Source organism: Anoplophora glabripennis, unplaced genomic scaffold (assembly GCF_000390285.2).
Source record: "Anoplophora glabripennis isolate ALB-LARVAE unplaced genomic scaffold, Agla_2.0 scaffold20, whole genome shotgun sequence".
Taxonomy (NCBI): domain Eukaryota; kingdom Metazoa; phylum Arthropoda; class Insecta; order Coleoptera; family Cerambycidae; genus Anoplophora; species Anoplophora glabripennis.
Window position 1 is genome coordinate 1,272,080 of NW_019416362.1, and position 20,191 is coordinate 1,292,270.

Below are 20,191 nucleotides of genomic sequence, written 5' to 3' on the forward strand. Positions count from 1 at the left end.
AAAGCCAAGGCTGTCCTTAATAATAATCATTATTGTCATTACATACAAAAAATTGGCGCCATGCCTAATCTTGGACCTTTACACACCAAACAATTAACAGTCATTTAGTTTTTATGCAGATCGTTGGCGCAACTGCCGTTATACAACACCAGAGGTTGCCAACTGAGATAGGATATCAGCAATAATTGCTGCGGGTAAGAAATTAATATTGTTACACCAGAAACAAATGATAGTAGTGTAGTTCGGCCACGCCGCTGCCTACCAGCCGGCCTTCTAGATCCGAATATGGAAAAATCGTTTATTTTCCGCATATTTCACAGCGCTATTCAGCGGGTCCGTTGAAAAAAAAATCGCCAGCTATTTTTATGTCTCTTTATTCGCAAGGGCAACGACGGCTGACTCATTCTTTTGTTGGAAGGAAGAAATTCTAGGTTATGGTCTTTTTTCCGTGTGAAAAAACGTCGTTTCATAAATTGCCTCGCGAATTAATCCACAAATAGAAAGAATTGCGACAAAGGAAGTCATATTTTGGAATATATTTAGGTTCAAGTACAATATAAATTGCTTAAGTAGTTGGTATAAATGCTTATTGAGGTTATATTTATGACATTTGACATTTGAAATAGCACCATATGCCGAATTAAATTATTAAATGGTCGTGTATGTATGTTTAAGCTAGTCTTTGTAGAATTAACAAAAATATCGTAAATATTGAATATATACGATTGTGATTCTACAGATTCCCGAAATAGAGCCAGATAGTTAATTGAAAAATTTACATATAGATAGAGTTAGAGATATACTAGCTTAATTTTAATTACACATTTCAATACGTAAGCCGTAAACTAATAATGATACACAAACTCATGAGCGTCCGGTAGGAGAAGAGACAGGGGAAGGGCGCTTCCTTTGCACCCAATCCTCGAACAAGTGAGGAAATAGGAAAATTTACTTTTTTATTATTTTTTAATCATTTTCATGACTCGTATTTACCCTTGGTTCATTTTCTGCTACTAAATCAGAAAATTTTATAATTTGTAACTCCTTTGACCACCTCTAGATCCCCCCCCCCCCGACAAACGACAACAATCGCAAAAAATGTGTTCCAGACGAAATTGAAATTTCATGACTTACTTGTGGAAAATTGTATTTTTTTGGAAACGGTTTTGATTTAACTTTGGTAGATCATGCTACAATTTTTTAAGTTCATGAAACCAAAAAGTTTATATAATTATGAGCCCGCAAATAGTGTTCGAAATACAGGGTGTTGAACTAAATAAAGATCACCTTTTCTAAAATGTCCTTGAAGATGTTTGATATAGAACGACAAAACTTAGGCTAATCTTTATTTAATCCAATTCGGGAATTACTTTTACTAAAACATCCAGAAATTCGACACCACTGAATATCTTTAAATTTTTATCACACCTAACTCCTTATGGTGTTTCCAAGAAAAGGAGAATTTTTTTTTATTTTATTCGAGAAACGAACCACTTTCAATTTATGATTTTTTTTACATTCATTAATATTACCAAGCACTTCATTCAGCTTAATGTAACTTTAAATCTACTCGTTTTCCAAAAAAAAGGTTCATATGACTTTTTTTCCAAATATGGTTTTAAATACAATATAATCATGATTTCGGATTTCGTGATTAGTTTGTATTTAAATGTGTATTACTAGCAAAAAAATCCCATGCGCTTTCTTTGAGAAACGAATAGTTATTTTAGATTTGATAACCTTAATTTAAAGTTTAAAAAAAATTAAGTAAATCTAAAATTGTTGGTTTTATAAGGAATATTAAAGACATATTTTTTCTTAGAAACTCCTAAAAATTACAGGTGCGGTGATAGAATTTTCTAACTATCCAGTGGCGTCGAATTTCTGTTGGGCGATTCCCGGTATCTCCGCAACTGGTGCACGTATTTATATATTTCAGTCGAAGAGTTTGAACGTGAAAAAATTATTAGTAGACATATTTATATAACCTTTTTCACTTAGAATCACTAAAAAAATATTTATTATTATTATTATGAAATTTGACAATTGACAAGTGGTGCCATCTGTTAACCAGCTCGTATCATTCAATAAATTAATAAATAGTTGAGTATTTAACTCTTGTCTTCCTACGACATAAACAGTTGAAATAAACATTGGTAGAGATTAAACATAGAGGGTGGTAGCGTTTCTGAAAGTTTCCGGAAGAAAAACAAAAACTGACGTACTTTTTTCATTTGTTACAGGTAATTTACGACATCCGATTTTATCCTTCCTGCACTTCACACTCGAGTAAGTAGAAAGTCGGCCTTACCCATGCCGATCTTGTTACTTAGAACCCGCGCTGGGTAATCTTGCGTAAAAAATTGGATTTAGAAATCACCAGCCGTAATCTCGATATATGCGCGACTGCGCGAAATAGGAAACCGATAAATTTTGCCGTTTCCAATACAGTTCTAGAAGTAACCGATAAGGAAAACAAATGCATTTAATGAAAGAAACGATTGTTTCGTCCTACATGCTGTCCATACATGGTGCCGGTAGATTTTTTTTACGTCATGTATAGGTAGATTAAAATCCTGTAATTCTGGAAATTTTGTATAAACGTCAAAAAATCGTTGGAACATAGATTTACAGAAATCAAAAAATTAGTTATATGGAAAAAATCTAAAAGAAGTGTCAATATTCGTTTGAACGCGCAAACGCTCTCTGACGTCACAATGCGGAATAGGCTAGAGCGAAAGAATTATTGGTTGGGCTTTCATGTAATCCGCCACATTCTGTGATCTGTGTTCTGTCAGGTGTGTATTTACCGACATTGCTACTTCGGAAACAGGGATCCGAAAAAACTTTTAGTTTAAAACATTTAACAGTTTTAATAAATACAATAATATACCTTATTTATTTTTACAAATAAATGTGATTTATCAGTTAGGTTAGGTAACGTGTTTCATCGCTAACTGGTGGCCCGTTCCGCAACGTGACGTCACACGCGCTAGTCTCAATGCAGGTACCGCCTGCTTGACTCCTTAATTTTATTGTTTTCATTTCTGTTTTATTTTCAAGGAAAACAAATTGTAATTTTAATTGTTAGTACGTGTTTCTGTGACATTAGAACTATAATTGTTTATCCTAATTAAAAAATAGCGGACAAGCGTATTCTGTTTCTCTCTTAGAGTGGATTTGTCACGGATCTTGGCCGGTTTTTGTTTCAAGTGCTTTGTGTGAAGACAAATCGCAGCGGCCTGGTCGACATCACAATTCACAATCCTGGACGGGTTCCTAATTATACATCGTAAAAAAAACAAAGTTCCCCGTATATTTAGCGTATGCTACTTTATTATTCATGCCAAAAAATGAAGGAAAAATCAACTGATATATGGCGGTGATTGTGTAGAACCGGAACTGGTGGCATGTAAACACATTTTCTGTCGTTAAGGAAAATTTTGTGTGCTGCCTAGGTCATCGTATGAAGTCAAAAATCAAATAAGCAATCACGAAAGCTGCCGAAATTTTTGCATTTCTGAATTAGTTAAATTTAAAGATTTTTTTTCTATTCTAAACTATCGTTATACTATCAACGATGTACAGGGTGGGGTCTTGAAAACGAAACAGAGCGAGTAACTCGGGAAAATTATTTTTCCGAAAAACGCCGCGACAGAATGGCCTGCACGATGGCCGGATTTGTCTCCAGTAGACTTTTTCTTCTGGGGTCATCAATTTGAACACTAACTTAATTGGCTGACATGCACTATAGTAGGATCGTATTCGATGCAAAGTAGAGCAAAAAGTTGTCGGTCTTTTATCAAAGGAAAATCGTGTCATCATTTTTAGGAGGCGTAAGATGGACCATTTTAAATTTAAAATGAAGTTCAATGTAAAATCTGAAATACCGCTGCATACGCATTATGTTCTGGTAGTAGCCGTAGTCGCCCAGGTGCATCGAGTGTACGAAGTGGTCGATTATACGTCAAATACTAACCTGGCGAGCTTGATCGTAAAACAGAGAGCGCCTCCAAAAAACAAGTAAACAAAAGTTAAAAAATAAATTGGATTTATAATAAATTACATTTAAAATAAATAGTTTATGAGAATAAAGGAATTTTTGTAGGAACAAGGGTGCCAGACGTGAACTGATCCCTTCGTCCCTTCATAATGTATAAAGAAATTACCTTAAAAGCGTATGGCACTGGATCCCTTGGCAGGCAATGATTTATTACTTTGCATCGAATATGATCCTACTATAATTTCCAAAAGAATTCGTAAAACGTAGGTTTTTTATTAACAACTTGTATCTCCGAAACTAATCGGTCAAATTAAAAAAAAAACAAGGTTGTATAGAGAATTAGAATACCTTTCAAACGATGAGTTCCCTATTGACCTGTAACAAGAAATTTATGTGAAAAAATGTCCCCCTTCGATCAAAAATCGACCTGTTATGTCTCGGCGCTTTTCGGAAAAATAATTTTCCCGAGAGTTATTCGTTCTGTTTCGTTTTCAAGGGCCCACCCCGTATATCTCTTCACTAAAAAGGAATTATAATGACCACTTGAATATTCCACATGAATATTAATCAAGGAGACGCGGATTACGGTTATAAAATCGAAATGATTATCGAAATCTGACCCTGGCTTAAGATTTAAAGGCAAATACTGTACTGCAAAGGTCGCTTTAAGACGATACGCCGTCGTACAAAACCGACGTTCTTTCTCAGGAAATCATAATAAACACGGCCTTGCTTGTTCGATGTTGAAGTACCTACTATTTTTTTTCCTGTCGAGTATCTCTAGGTATGGGCAATTTCGTCTGGTACTGACGCAAACGGGCACTAATTCGATCGAGGTTTGCTTTCGAGAATGTCAAATATGGCAACCCGGAACGTTTGTTTATAAATATGTATATCAATAAAGGTAATTGCAGACTGCTTAGCTCGAGTGAGAGCCAAAGGTAATTACATGTCATTATTGATATTATTATTGTAATAAATTTTTCACCCGTCAGTCTGTCGGGGGTTGTACTGCGGAAATCCTGCAAATAGCATGTATTTATCAATTATTTTTTACGCTGTTCCGTAGATCGTTTACTTTTCGACATCGTGTTGGCTTTGATTTTTTTTCTATATCCATACTACCTGCAATATAAGGCCTCACGCCTGATACGTCATCACCTAGTGACGTTATTACCCATTCGCCCTTCGTTTTTTTTTCACCAAAATTACATAATAAGTATGCCGGAATAAGATAAAATTACGTCCAAAATTTCAAGTGTGTATCTCACAAAACAATGGGATTATTAACAAAAATAGTTTTTTAAAATGAAACTTTAACACCCTATATATTGAAACAGGGACGCCCAAATAAAAAATGACATAAGGAAAGTCGCATTATTTTTTTCCAAAGAATATGTGGTTAATGGTATGGCCTTCTATTTTGGGACACCCTGTATAACTATTTATTATAATACGAGTCTGATTGTAAATTTGTTGTTAGTTGAAGGAGATAATCGTTATTTAATTGATCATGTTACTTTTATCGCTTTAGCGAATGACACCTGTAACCACTGAAGTGACGTCACGAGCAAAGCGTTGAGGCTTTGTAATCGAAGTGGTAATGGTGCCTATGTCCCATTTGGTTGTTTAAATCGACTTTAAACTCGTAAAATAATTATTTCGACTTATTTAAGGCCAAAATCAAGACCCTGGCGTTGATTTTTGCTCAATTATTTGGTCTCCTCCATTTCATCTATTTGAAAAGTCGTCGCTATGTTCATTCATGATGTTGAAGATGCTTAGAATTTAGAAGTTAGAATTTCCCCAGACCTTTTGGACCTTTTTTCAAATGTTCGTCATGGGCAGTTTTGACCAAATTGATAAAACATCCTTAATCTTTCGATTGTGAATATTTTTATCACTTTTATCTCTCGAATACTGTCCAAAATTCGGTCAAAAAATGGCAAAAATTTGATTTCAGAGAGCGATGAAATTCCAGAAAACGACATCGATGATCATTTTCGAATACGACTGGTTACTTAGTCACATTTTTTGGTTAAACTATGACTGCATTTTGGCGATGTAGAATAGAGGGTTTGAATTAAGCATAAAAAAATTATTCCGACCGAAAACAGTGCGTATACTGATATCTCGCAAGGTCTTTGCTTTCGTTTTATTCCCAGATAATTGGAAATAATTACAGACCGCTTGGTACGGTTGTACTTTCTAATGGATCTGAATTGGGGTCATTACCAGGGGTCGTCAACACTGTTATTTAATAATGTCGTTCGTTGCGACACCACGGGATTGTGCATGCCTTGCCTCTAGCCCTCCTTTCATAGTGGTTTCCCAATAATTCATCGACTTGGCTACGGCCGGTGTGTCGCAAAACTGTAGTCCTGTTTTACGCTACTTGATAAGTCGTTAGAAAAATGATCCACATGGAAAAACTTTTGTTAACGGATTTGGGAAGGAATTTCTCAAAACGAATTTAGATTTTCTAACTATACTTAATTTAGAAGTGATTCTTATCAGTTGTTTATTATTTTAATTGGTACAAGTTATCGATAAAATTTGAAACAGATGCATGGCACTTTTGATATTCAGAAATTTGTCTATACAGGGTGTTAAAAAAGAGTGTAAAATATTTCAGGAGGTAATAGTATGAACCAAAATAAGCAGAAAAGTCTTAATAAACATGGGTCCTCAAAGTAACGGTTGCGGGGATATGGACCACTATTCGTTTTTCAAACATTTTATTTTATTAGGAATAAACCGACAAAGGAAGCTTTTAACAAACAAAAAACAAAGTTACAGAAGATGTTCAAAGTGCCCTCCGTCCATTTCCAAGCAGGCACGACATCTTCGTCTCAACGATATTCGAACTCTTTCGAAAAGACCCTCCTTGGTTTGGATTTCTTGACACTTTTGATTAATCCGTAGCTGCAGCTCTTCCAGGCTATTTACAGGAGTACCATACACTAATGTCTTCAAATATCCCCAAACAAATAAATCTAGAGGGTTCAGATCAGGCGATCTTGGAGGCCATAAAACAGGTCCGGCCCTTCGTACCCATCTATGTGGAAAAGTTTGGTGTAAATGCTCTCTAACGGCCATGGATAAATGAGCTGGAGCTCCATCATGCTGGAACCACTTTTGTTGCCTCTGATTCAAAGGAATGTCTTCCAAAAACTCATACAGTGTGTTCTGCAGAAAGTTGAGGTAAGCAGCGCCTGTTAATCGGTTTGGTAAAACAACAGGACCTAGAAACCTGTCACCTACAATACCCATCCAAATGTTTAATGAAAAACGTGCCTGATGTCCAGATTCTATTAGAGCACGAGGTTTTGCGTCGGCCCAAATATGCGTATTGTGAAAATTAAACACTAAGTTTCTTGTGAACCCGGCCGCATCAGTAAAAAGAATGTTTGCAAGAAAACGAGGGTCTTCAGCATCATGACGTAGAAACCAGCGGCAAAAAACCAAACGTGCTTGATGATCATTTATTGGATTTAAGGCCTGTACTCGTTGCACATGGTATGGATAAAGCAGTTGTTCTTGAAGGATTCTCCAAACAAGAGGACCACTAATTCCTACCTCGGCTGATATTCTCCGCACACTCGTACCTGGATTCTGCTCTACCAGTGCTAGAATTTCTTCTTCTGCTCTAGGAGTGGGTACCGACCTTGGTCTTCCGGATAAATGGCACTGTTTGCTCAAGGAACCGGTATCACGCAATCTTTGGCGAATTCTTCCAAACATGCGTTGTGAAGGAATCTGGCGATTTGGATAAGCTTCAACATAAAGACGTCGCGCTTCGGTGGCGTTCCCATTAGCACGACCATACATGAAATGCATGTCTGTTAATTCTGCGTTAGAGTAACCAGCCATAGCGAAAGAAAACTTATGCACTGAGATCAACTGTCAAATACGTACTGTTTATTTCACTAAACATCAACCAACTATTATAAGAAAATACACAACGTTTTTGCAAAATAAAAAAAGGGGCTAAAAAACTTAAAACATTCCATATCTCCGCAACCGTTACTTTGCGGACCCATGTTTATTGAGACTTTTCTGCTTATTTTCGTTCATACTATTACCTCCTTAAATATTTTACACTCTTTTTTTAACACCCTGTATATCAGGTAAAGGTTTAAGGAATCGGTAGTGTAAAGCTAGATGTTAGGAAAATATATATGTGTATATGGAGGGGAGTATAACCGCTGGGCGCAGGAGTAGTTCGATCGGTGCGATTTTGGTGTCGTTGTATAGATTGGACTTGTCTCCTTTGCCATATCTCAGTAACGGTGCTCCAGAGGATCAATGTTTAGAAGAACTTTTTTTACTATTTTTGGTTCTACTTTCACCTCCTTAAATCTTGTACCATCTTTTCCAAACACTGTATATTAAAAATAACTGATATTTTGTTTCTTTTCTTTGTTTACTGTTGGAAAATTAACATTTGGTTCCTTTTTGTTTTAAATAAAATAAACTTACCCTTTGTTTATTTGTGCTTGAGCCCTACTAGTTTAAGGTTTAAAGACATCCTGACCCCGAATATATAAATTTTGTTAAAACTAACAAAATAAATTTAATAAAATATCAAGTACTTATCAAGCACCTTCTCAAAGAGTTGTTATAACTGTATTTTAAAATACAGGGAATAACCCTGACTAAACGTTAATTCAAAAACAGGAAAACCTTATAGATAATCATTATAAAAGCGTTTTTATGACACCATATTTAAACAGGTGTAATTTTCAAGAACTACTCAAATCGACTTTATTATACCACACATTTTTTATATATCGAAGTTAATTGCCGTTTCAAATATCCAAAGTGGTTACATAATGTCTAACCACACATATTTGAATATTAATTGCCTAATTTAGCAATTAATCTTGAACTTGTAAGGAAATTTGTTACGAAAAAAGTTGCAGTTATATTTCCAAAAATGTCGATGACGAGACTAATTTGTTTGTTGATGTTTTTGAACAATAACTGTAACGTGCAGCTGTTTTCAAGTCGCGCTCTTCGAATTCAAAATTGGCGAAGTAGGCGTGTATCTTATCTATGTTAATTTTATTTTTGTTTACGCCGTGATATATCGCGTATGATTGGATTCGTAATTGGAAGCATTGGTAAATAGGCAGGTAATTAAAATATACAAATAGGTGTATTAATCAAAGTATATTATAGATAGGAATAGATCGAGGCCAAATCGGGGAAATTCTATAACTTGCCTTTGCCTCCACGTTTTTTATCACTACGTTCTAGACATTATTAAAAGCAGTATTTATTTTGTAATGCTTCTGTGAAATTCCATTCAGTAAAATTCAATTAAGGTACGAAATTTCCTTGATAACATATCCTTAATTGTGCTTTAATATTTATTTTTACCTAATATTAACCTTGACTGATGAGGGCTCGAATGAAGTCGAAACGGGTACATTTAAAAATAAATATAAAATTTCCTAATTACTACTAACCTTACACTAGTTCAATATTGACTCGAATAAACACAAGGTAAATTATTTTGTAACAATTTGACGTCCTTATCTGTGTATACATATAATTTACCGCACTTTGATAATAAAAATTTGAGACACCAGCTCATAAATAAGTTTACCCTGTTCCTGAGATGTCACTTTTTTACGAGCGAGTCCTGGTTTCGTTTTGTGTATTAAAAAAAAACAGAAATAATAAATAATATAAATATTTGCAACTAGGGCAGATATTCTAAAATGTCATGTCGTGCGTCACACGCCAGCATGTTCCGCGCCGTTTTCATGAAATAGATACGAGGGTTATAAATAAATGCGTTAGACCAGCGAAGTGAAAAATAATTTCGGACAAGTGGGACATAGCTTAAAATCAAACAGTGACCTTTAATGGTGATTTGTTGTCAGTTTATCGGTGTATGTCAAAATTGTGTTAGTGGCAAGATTTGTGAGGACAACAGGCAGACAAGGAACAGTTTTCGTTGAAGTGGACTGAAGATCGCGAAGAACTTGTTAAAGTTTACAGTTGGGCCTGGAAAAATAAATATCCTGGCTATTTCAATATAATTTTGTAAAAGGTAATTGTAGAGAAAATACTTGTAGATAGGTTAGTTCGTTTTTTCATAGATATATGAATGTAACTACGTGGTCTGTTCAGAAAATACGTATAATAGAGAATTATTTTCTGCAAATAAGCAGAGAAACCGGATGTATCTAAGGGAATTTGTTTTAATGTGATAAAATTCACAATAAAGACATAAGTAATTGTGTTTATATTGCAATTTTAGTCCAGTCAAATTGCATTTGTGGAAAAAAATGAATAAGTAAAAATGATAAAGGAGCTTATAATAAATCTAAAAAAAATAAGTGCGTGAGCATAGGTGGCAAAGGGTTGATTTGGAGGGTTCAAAAGTTGTGAAAAATTGTATCATTGGGATTTCTGGCGAAAGTTGACCTCAAACAAAAAAGTATGCACGGCAAAAGTTGTAGATTATGCAAAAATCTACAACTTTTGTAGAGGTCACTTTTTAAGATAACCTCAAAATTTCCGAGAAAAATGCGAAAAACAGGTTTTTTTCTGATTTTTCGTTTTTTATTTCTCATTTCCGCAAAAATAATTTAATTTTGACGAAACTTGGTGAAAGTATACCTTTCTGTGTCTTAAATAACCACAAATTTTTTTAGATAAAAATATCAAGAAGTGTCCGAAATATTCATTTTTTCCGGTCTGAAACACTTTTTTTTCAAAGAAAAATTCTACTAGGAAAATCATCGTACAGAGTTCTGCTGGCGATCTTTTATAATATAAGTTTTGGGTTAAACAATGAGAATTTTTTTTGTATTTTTTCCGTAGAATTGAATGGTGTAATCTGGTTTTAAATTTTTTTAAATTTAAACAAATTATCAACAATTACTGAAAAATTCATTATTGCAAGTCATTTTTTATTTTTTTTTTGCATTTTTGAACTGTGATTACAGATTTTTTTATTTCACTAAAACGTATATGTCAAAACGAAAAAAATGATTACCGGCAGAACTCTGTACGATGATTTTTCTAAATAGAATTTTTCTTTGAAAAAAAAGTGTTCATATACTTTCACCAAGTTTCGTCAAAATTAAATTATTTTTGCGAAAATGAGAAATAAAAAACGAAAAATAAGAAAAAAACCTGTTTTTCGCATTTTTCTCGGAAATTTTGAGGTCATCTTAAAAAGTGATAAGTATAAAAGTTGTAGATTTTTGCATGATCTACAACTTTTGTATTGGATACTTTTTTGTTTGACGTCAACTTTCGCCAGAAATCCCAATGATACAATTTCTCACAACTTTTCAACCCTCCAAATCAACCCTCCGCCACCCCTGCTCACGCATTTATTATTTTTAGGTTTATTATAAGCCCTTTTACAATTCCCACTTATAATTGTCCAGACAACATTTTTTTTTCCAAGTAATTTGCTTGGACTAGATAGATTTGTTCGTTTTTTCATAGATAAATGAATGTAATACGTGGTCTGTTTAGAAAATAACGTAACTTCTTAACTTACGCCTAATAGAGAATTATTTTTTGCAAATAAGCAGAGAAACCGGATAAATCCAAAAGAATTTGTTTTAATGTGACAAAATTCACAATAAAGACATAAATAATTATGTTTATATTGCAATTTACTCTTTGACTATTAAGATAGATTTTTTAATGGGACAAAATGTAGCCATAATGAAAAAAAAGTGATAGAAAAATTCAAAAGATCCTGTAGTTTTTGCAGAAAATGATGTAAGATGGTATTACAAACTTTTTGATGATAATCACAAGTCAACATTTAGTTTGAAAAAAAAACACCGTGAGCAAGGCAGAAAGACTGGATGTCAAGTAGATGGACAGAGAGTAAATACAGGCGGACGATAAATACAGACTAACAAGCAAACAAACAAGTGTGCAGGTAAGAAGGCCGACAGATAGACAGACAAAAGTAGGTAGGTGAGCATTCATAAAAAATTTTTCCAATTGTTTCACCTCCTATTCTTACTTTAACCTTCAAACGACCTTGAACACGAAGTGATAGAAGGCAACCGACATCGGATTCAGTCTCAGTGCCCCAAAAAACCTATGTATGATTTTTTTCAGATTTTTTCAACCACCTTTTCTTAGTTTGATCTTCAAATGACATTGAACCTGACGTGATAGAGTTGAACCGACCTCGGCATCGGAATCAGCGACCTCAAAAACCCCTGGGTACCTATGTAGAGTCCGGTGTTTCTTTTCAAACTAAATGTTGACCTGTGATTATTGTAGGTCAATGCAGTCTTGTATCGGCGTGAATTTTAAGGCTTATCTTAATACAAGATGAAGCTCAATTAGACTAAAATACCTCCAAACACCCAACTGTACTTTTAGTGACGACATTTTATTTTCGCATTCTTCTCAGCAAACCCTTTCATTTGATACCCATATCATGGGGGTGCGTAAACAATAGCTCTGTTCGCGGAGCCTGTCAAATTAGTCCGGGATCAGTCAGAAGCAATCGTTTAGCTACTTCTTTTATGCAATGCTTGTAGGAAATAGCACAGAAAGTAGCCGCCATCTTTGGGAGTCCGCTATATTGGATTTAGAATGACGTCACTTAGCTAACCATGCATTGTCATCCAAACTAAACATGTATGCAATATTTCAGCTAGTTGCAAGATTTGACCCATACTAACGAAGACAAGTTAAATGAAAGCTTGTAAAAACAGTTCTGCTGTCTGCAGAAAAATAGTCCCAATGCGCAAATTTCCACAAACATCTGTCGCTTTTGAAACGCAATATTTTGGATTAAGGAAGCGATTCTTTATTACTAAACTTGCTGGAAAGTCCTTTGTCTTGAGGAAAATTAATCTTCTTAGCGCAAATTTTTGTATAGTACAAAAACATCTTAATTTGCACTTCCCTCAAATTCCCGCATACAAAAGAAACCCACCGACGCCACAGGCACGTCGAAGAACCTCACCTTTCTTATTTCCGAATGTATTTTTAAGCCAAGTAGGTCCTCCAGGGACGGAAGCCGTTAGTCATTGCGCAGTTGAGTGACCTCGTCCCGGGAAAATTCGACTTTTATAATGAGTTTAACGGCTCGGGAACGGGAAAAAAACAAGGAACACATGCGGGGACGCTTTGATTTGCAGGTAATTGCTGGAATAATTCGGAGATGTTTTGGCAGCCCGCGAAAGAATGATGGAAAGTACGTGTGGGGAGCTGCCAAAAAGCATCTCTCTCTCGAGTTAAGGTGGATTGCTGAAGGTGAGCACTTAAAATGTATTTTAAAATGCGCTAGATGGGATAAATTTCTTCGAAACAAAATAACATTATCAGAGGACGCAAAGTCTTGATGGAAAATAATTCAAATGGATGAGTTCCAGTGAAACGATTTGTTGCAATTATGAAACGATTTAGATACAAAACATATTGATTTATTATTGGTTATTTTCCCTTGTTTTTTTTTCTTTTTATTTACAGTTAATGTAATACAACACAGAGAAAAACTCCTTCATTTTATAAAAAGCATTAGCAGTTTAGGCCGGAAACTTTTTATTGTCCACAGAAGTACATGCCACATTATAGTCTTTCCGCAGTCAGTTGAAGATGTATAAAAACGCCTAGCAATAATAATAATTCAGTGAGTTTCATAGGCGTCCTTAAAAAGTTATATGTTAAAGGTAAAAAATAATAATAATTCCTAGGTATATAATGTGTAGAAAATGTTCATATGGCCAACAACATATTAAAATTATTTATGTCCTCAATTTTCTTTATATAAATTATAAATTGTCTCGTCATGTCATCGATATTTTTAAATTTTTGTTTTCGCTTCCTCTTTGCGCAATGATCTACAGGGTGATTCACAATTTATCCAAAAACATTTGGGAATAGATACGGTGTGAGAAATGGAGTCAATATCGTAAAAAAAAATTGTAAAATCCTTATAGTTTCCGAGAAAAAAATTATTCAAGTTGTAGTAAATTCAACCATTACATAGCTGGACAAATGTAGTCTCTAGAGTCATTCGCAATACGCGTGGAGAGCCACATGGCCTCAGCCACTCCAAATACTGAAATCCGATTTTACAATCGTCGTTGCGATAGTGTTTACAATAGTTTTTTAGTAGTTAGTGTCGAAAATGGCTTGCGTGTATAGCAACTCGGAGTTGATGGATATCGTTTTAATTTATGGTGAAGCACCCTTAGGTGACTATATTTTTCCTTATTAACAACTAAAATAGAAAAGTATTTTTCACTATGTACAAGTTATCATAGCTCTGGTAATATTAGTAACACAAAAACGTGTTTGAAATAAAAATTTCGCCAAATCAGTTCCTTCACATATTAAAGTTTTCCGCTATATAGGGTGTCTCATTTCTTCTGGGCGTTACCTAATCTTCATTTTTCAAACGAAACACCTTAAATATTATCACATTTTTTTATTTCTCGAACCTAAAACGTACTGTTTCATTGTTATTTAGCGTTTAAAATAAATGATAGAAGTATTCTCGAAAATCGCCCTAGGTATCCTATATTAGATAGAGACAGACGTAATCTCTTTACGATTCATTATATTTATTATACCGGGTGTCCAAAGAGTCTGTAAACACCTGAATAATTTCGCAGGTAAATTATTTTTGAAAAATGTTAGGATCATTCTTGTTGGATTTGACCTTGACGATGACCTTGAAGATTATTTCAAGGTCACCTTCATTTTTTTAAATGGAAACCCCATTTTCGACGTCGGCAGTCGAAAGAGCGGGAAATTTTACGTCCAAAAACTCTAAAGTCATAAATCAGGGTTGACCTTGAAGGTCATTCAAAGGTTATTTAAATTTGAGGGCTGGATATTTCCGAAGGACGCACTTTAGTTATTTTATTTAATTGCAATTAGTGGTGACCTCATACTCGACCTTCTTGTTGTCCTTCAAGGTCATTTCAAGGTCTTTTTTTTTTTGAATTTTCACGATAATGAAGCACCCCAAACGTGCGAGGAAGGGGACTCATGATAATAAAGCACCCTACAGGGAAAGGGAAGTATGAAAACTTCCTCTCTTTTGATTGGTGACGTCACATGATGTCTAATCCTGATATCAGTGATATCATATCACTTCAAGCCACTAAACAGTAAAAAAATTTAGTATTTTCTTTGATTATAAGTCCAATTATTGTAAATATTTGCGATTATTTCCAAGTTTTCGTCATACGTAAAATTCTATTTGTTCAGTATGCTAAAAATATGTAAAAGGTAATATATGCCTGTTGATAACGCATAAAAATAAAGGAATAATTAATCTAGATTAGATTACAGGAAAATATTTGCGAAATTTTGCGTAAATATGCTTTGCGTACTATCGCGTGCAAAACATTTTTGTACGAGGAATGCGGTACTCAATTTTTAACAAAACATTTTTTTTATTAGTTGTTACCTTGAAAAACTAAAGAATTTGTGTAATTCGAATTCATTATGTCAGAAACACTTTTTCAGCTGGTAATGTTACGCTATACACAACAAAACAAATCTTCGACTTACCCGAATTTTTTTTATGTCTATTGTTTATTTGACTAACCGATTAGCTATAAATCTTTTTCAATTTGTGTTCTGAAAACTTCTACATTTAGCACGTCGTAAATACGTTCTCGTCGCGTAAACAGTTATTAAAGTAAATGTCATCGTAACAGTCAATAACAGTATTTACTTGAATTATTAGCGGGATAGTTTCCGAGAACAGTTTTTATGGACGTACATATCCTGGTTTGATATTTTCTCATCCGTGGACAATAAAAAATTCCCCTAAGTATTATATACAACTTTAAACGAGTTTGAGAGTAGATTTTTGTCTACGTCTGTATCAATAACAGATTACCATCAACGGAGGGAAAATTAAAAATATCGGGGGAACCACCGCGATCTCTCGGATCAGCGTTTGAACTTCTTGGGCAACAAAAAATAAAACTACGATCCAGACTGCAATGAATTAATGATTGATTCGGTACGTGCCACCAAAGAGGATGTGCTATCAAGAATTTCCTGCTAACTCTAAACCGCATGTCAGTTTTAGAATTGACGACTTGTTTACACTGCATATCGTGGCTATCCTTGATCCCTTGCGGAATTTTAAATTAACCATTTATTTAAAAAAAAATGGATATCTGCTGACAAGTTGTAATATCCATATACAGGATGACTCAGTCATAATACCATTAATTTTAAGGGAGAATAGGGGAAAAATGAGTAGAATACGAAATTAAATGCTTATTTACACTAGTCATTAAAAATTCTTATGAGATCTAAATCCGTATACAGGGTGTTGAAAGCGTCATGTTCGAAATTAAAAAGTTAGCTAACAGATATCAACGCTACCATAAGCATATTTTAATAATACTTACAGTCGAGACTATTTTTTGAATAACAAATAACTACATATATTCTTCAGAAGAGTTCAAGGAACTTGTAACGGTGTCACAAAAAAAACACCACATATTTCTTTGTCAGCCAAGATCTGACGATAACCATATCAATCATCTTATTGCTATTTAAATTGTAAATCGACTTTTTTCTCGATTTTTTTTCTTGATCTGCTTGGAGCTATGAAATAATTGTAAACAACTAGGTATTATACCTATTTTTTGCCATTCGATTCGTGTGAAAAATGTCGTTTCCTGTAGAATACCAATCATACGTGTCGCGCTGCATGTTTTACAATAAAATTAAGAGAAACAAATAGTTTGAGGTAAATAGAATTGCATTTTCAAAATGGGTTTTCACATTTACTACTTCTAGGTAAAGATAAAAGCAACAATTTGTTTCTTGCTGTATATGTGACAATATACATAACAAGTGTTTTCGAATGTAAATCCGGAAATATTCAACTTGAGCAAATAATTATTTGACAGCAAATTGTGTTCAAAACGTCAAGTTGATAATTATATGAAAATTTAAATCTAATTTCTATACAGCTTTTACTATACCGTTTTCTTACTTTTTTTATGTTACTTTGGCTTGGTTTTATAATTTTTTTAACTTTCCCATATTTATATCATTTTGTTTTAAATTGTTTAGCAACGTCTTTTATTTATCTTCCAGTCCTTTGATTGTCAATTGTTAAAGTACATTAATAGATTTGAGAGAATGATAGAATCTCTTTCTGGGAACCAATTTACAAGTAAAATATTTATGATTTTGATGATTTATGATTTTATGATTTTGGGCAGCAAGCCTGTTTGCATTCCAAATGTGATAAATAAATAAATAAATGATTGGTGGTAAATGTAACTCTGTATGCTATTGAACTGGCGGAGAGAACAGTGCTGTGAAAAACTGAAAAAGTTGTTTTTTTACATGTAAACATTCATACATTCATATTACGAACAAAACAGAGAAGTTTATTATTAGCGTAAGTGATTGTACTGATAGTATAATGATTGTCAATTGTTAAAGTACATTCATAGATTTGAGAGAATGACAGAATCTCTTTCTGGGAACCAATTTACAAGTAAATAATATATAATCCACTTTGAATGGTAGTGAACTGGTTATTATTTTTAGCGGAGAACAGAGTGCTGTGAGTAACTGAAAACGTTGTGTTTTACGTGATTACATGTAAACATTCATACATTCATATTGCAAACAAAACAGAAAAGTTTATTCATACTGATAGTATACTGATTTTCAATTGTTAAAGTACATTCATAGATTTGAGAGAATGACATAATCTCTTACTGGGAACCAATTTACAAGTAAAATATTTCTGGTGGGTGGTAAATAATATATAATTCACTCTGAATGCTAATGAACTGGATAATATTCTTAGCAGAGATAACAGAGCGCTGTAAGTAACTGAAAAAGTTGTGTTTTATGTGTTCACATGTAAACATTCATACATTCATATTGCGAATAAAACAGAGAGGTTTATTATTAGCGTAAGTGGTTATACTGATAGTGAAACCGAAAAGATTAGCCCAGAGGTCGGAGATTTGTGTGGGAGAGGGGGCGGTATATTATTATTTTATTTAAAAAAAAAATACTGTTAATGTGGAATTGATTATTATGTAATTTTATTAATTGTGTATTGTATTATCTAAGGATAATAAATAAATAGAATTAACAATTCGGAACTGTTTGGAAGTCATTCTCTTAAATCTATGAACGAACTTTACCAGTAACGCGCTACAGATTTTACTGTGATAAACGGATTTTTTTATGCATGCGTCTAAGAAAAACTAAATATTTACCAATTAACTATAACTTTGATTTCTACGTTAAGAATTTGTTCACGCGCACATGTTTGTACCTACACGCCGGTCAGAGTTATCCTTGACAGTACGTACAATGTTCTAGATCGTGTATTGTTTCATCTGTCTCGTCTGTACAACAACAAAGTGTCAATAATCGTAATGTAAGACAGGTTTTTTTCTTGTTTGTTTCCCGACCGAAAACAAGAGTGATGTAATTTCCACGGATATTTCTCTATGAATTTGAATAAAAAATGCAAATGGATCAAAACAAAAAGCCGCATTACGCCCTTTTATCGTATAATGTAACATGGTAGCACTATTTCAGTATGTTCTGCAGCGTTGCCAGATCGTAGGATGGAAACTAGTTTCTGATGATTCACGTATTCTTGTATTTATTCTCGTCGCAGTAGTTACATTATAATGCATTTTTTTAAATTTGTCTAATATTATGAAGGGAAAGAGTGAAATAAATAATATTGCTTTGTTTCGAATGAGTTTTAATTTAATAGAGCACCAATTTCAAAGAAATTGTGAAAGTGGTAGAAATACTTCCATATCAGCATATTTGGCAACGCTGTTCGCGATTCGCTGGACAAGTTCTGCGGATCCCCTTCCAAAGGCTTGATTATCCTCGCCGTTATAGTCTCGGTTCGCGACTTGTTTGTTTTTGTTTAGTTTTGCGTTCCCCAAGTCGACGAACGTCTTTTCATAATCGCGAGTTAGATTTCGTTTTGTTAATTAGTGATTTTTTCTCATCGATGTCGTTGCAACCAATTCTTCCAAACTGAAGAGTGCTATCTGATCACCTGTTATTTGGTATACGGTTTTGAAGAGTAAAGAAAAATGAGGCGGTGGAAAAAAGTGAGTATAACTGAAGAATTTTCATTTAAATCTGGTATGGGATGCCATTGGTGCTCTCCGGAATTTTATCACACCTCAGAAAGAAATCAGTTTGGATCTTTTAAAGGATCAGACTGAAAAAATGAGTACTGATATATAAATTATTGATTTAAATTTGTTTTACGTTTAGGTTTCAATTCTTTTATTCAATTATTGGTGAAAAATGTCAATATTTGCTACATAATTTGTTCTTTAAATATGAATAGGTTTCAAAATAATCGTAATGTGTAACTAAAATTTATCCTTTCGGATACATATTGAATGTCGCAATTTATGGAAGATTGGTAATTGTAATAGCAAACCACAAATCATAATAGATGTTGAACCAAGACTTTTGTGCCAGCTGAAATGACAAATATATATATTTAATCTATTTAAATTTAAGTTAAAATAACTGCCAAAATTGTAGAATGTCACTGAAATTGGTACTATTCAAAATAAATTAAAAGTTACTAAAAATCGTCAAAATTGGAACCAGTTCTGTTCTGTTGACTCTTAACTGTTTGCCCCGTTTATTGAAACTATGTAATTTAGATTTTATGTATCACTTGATGAAAATATTATTATTATTATTATTATTATTATTATTATTATTATTATTATTATTATTATTATTATTATTATTATTATTATTATTATTATTATTATTATTATTATTATTATTATTATTATTTCCTAGCTACTATAAATTTACCAAAAAAAATTGAGTCAACATCAAAAAAGCCATATTTCTTTTCATTGTTGATTCGATACTCCTAGTGGATGTGGATAACTACAGAACTGCAGAATCCTATTTAGTGAAAATTGCTACTTTGTCCAAGATTCTGCCTGTCGCAGAATTATTCCCTCTCTGCCTCTGTCTATGTAGTACGCCACCATCAATTACTTAAGAGGAATTCCAATTAAACACGATAAACAAAAAAAAATGTTATTAATTGACTTCATTTTATAAATACTTGAAAATGTACTCAATAATTTCATGGAGGGCCTTTTTGATTTCACTCAGACCGATTTATTTGTAATGCACACTTTTAAAATATGTATATTTTAA

At 33.6% G+C, this 20,191-nt stretch overlaps 1 protein-coding gene across 2 annotated transcripts in view; it reads left to right on the forward strand.

Moving 5' to 3' along the window:
• The window catches only part of LOC108907517 (protein fem-1 homolog CG6966), a 79,688-nt gene that overhangs the window by 43,405 nt on the left and 16,092 nt on the right, over positions 1 to 20,191 (forward strand). The window contains exon 1 of one of the 2 annotated variants that reach the window (XM_018711261.2): positions 18,893 to 19,101. The exons of the other annotated variant lie outside the window; for it this stretch is intronic. Coding sequence (XP_018566777.1) covers positions 19,084 to 19,101 — 18 coding nt within the window. The 5' untranslated portion in view covers positions 18,893 to 19,083. Of the gene's footprint in view, positions 1 to 18,892; positions 19,102 to 20,191 lie in introns of those variants that run through there. 2 annotated transcript variants of the gene reach the window in all.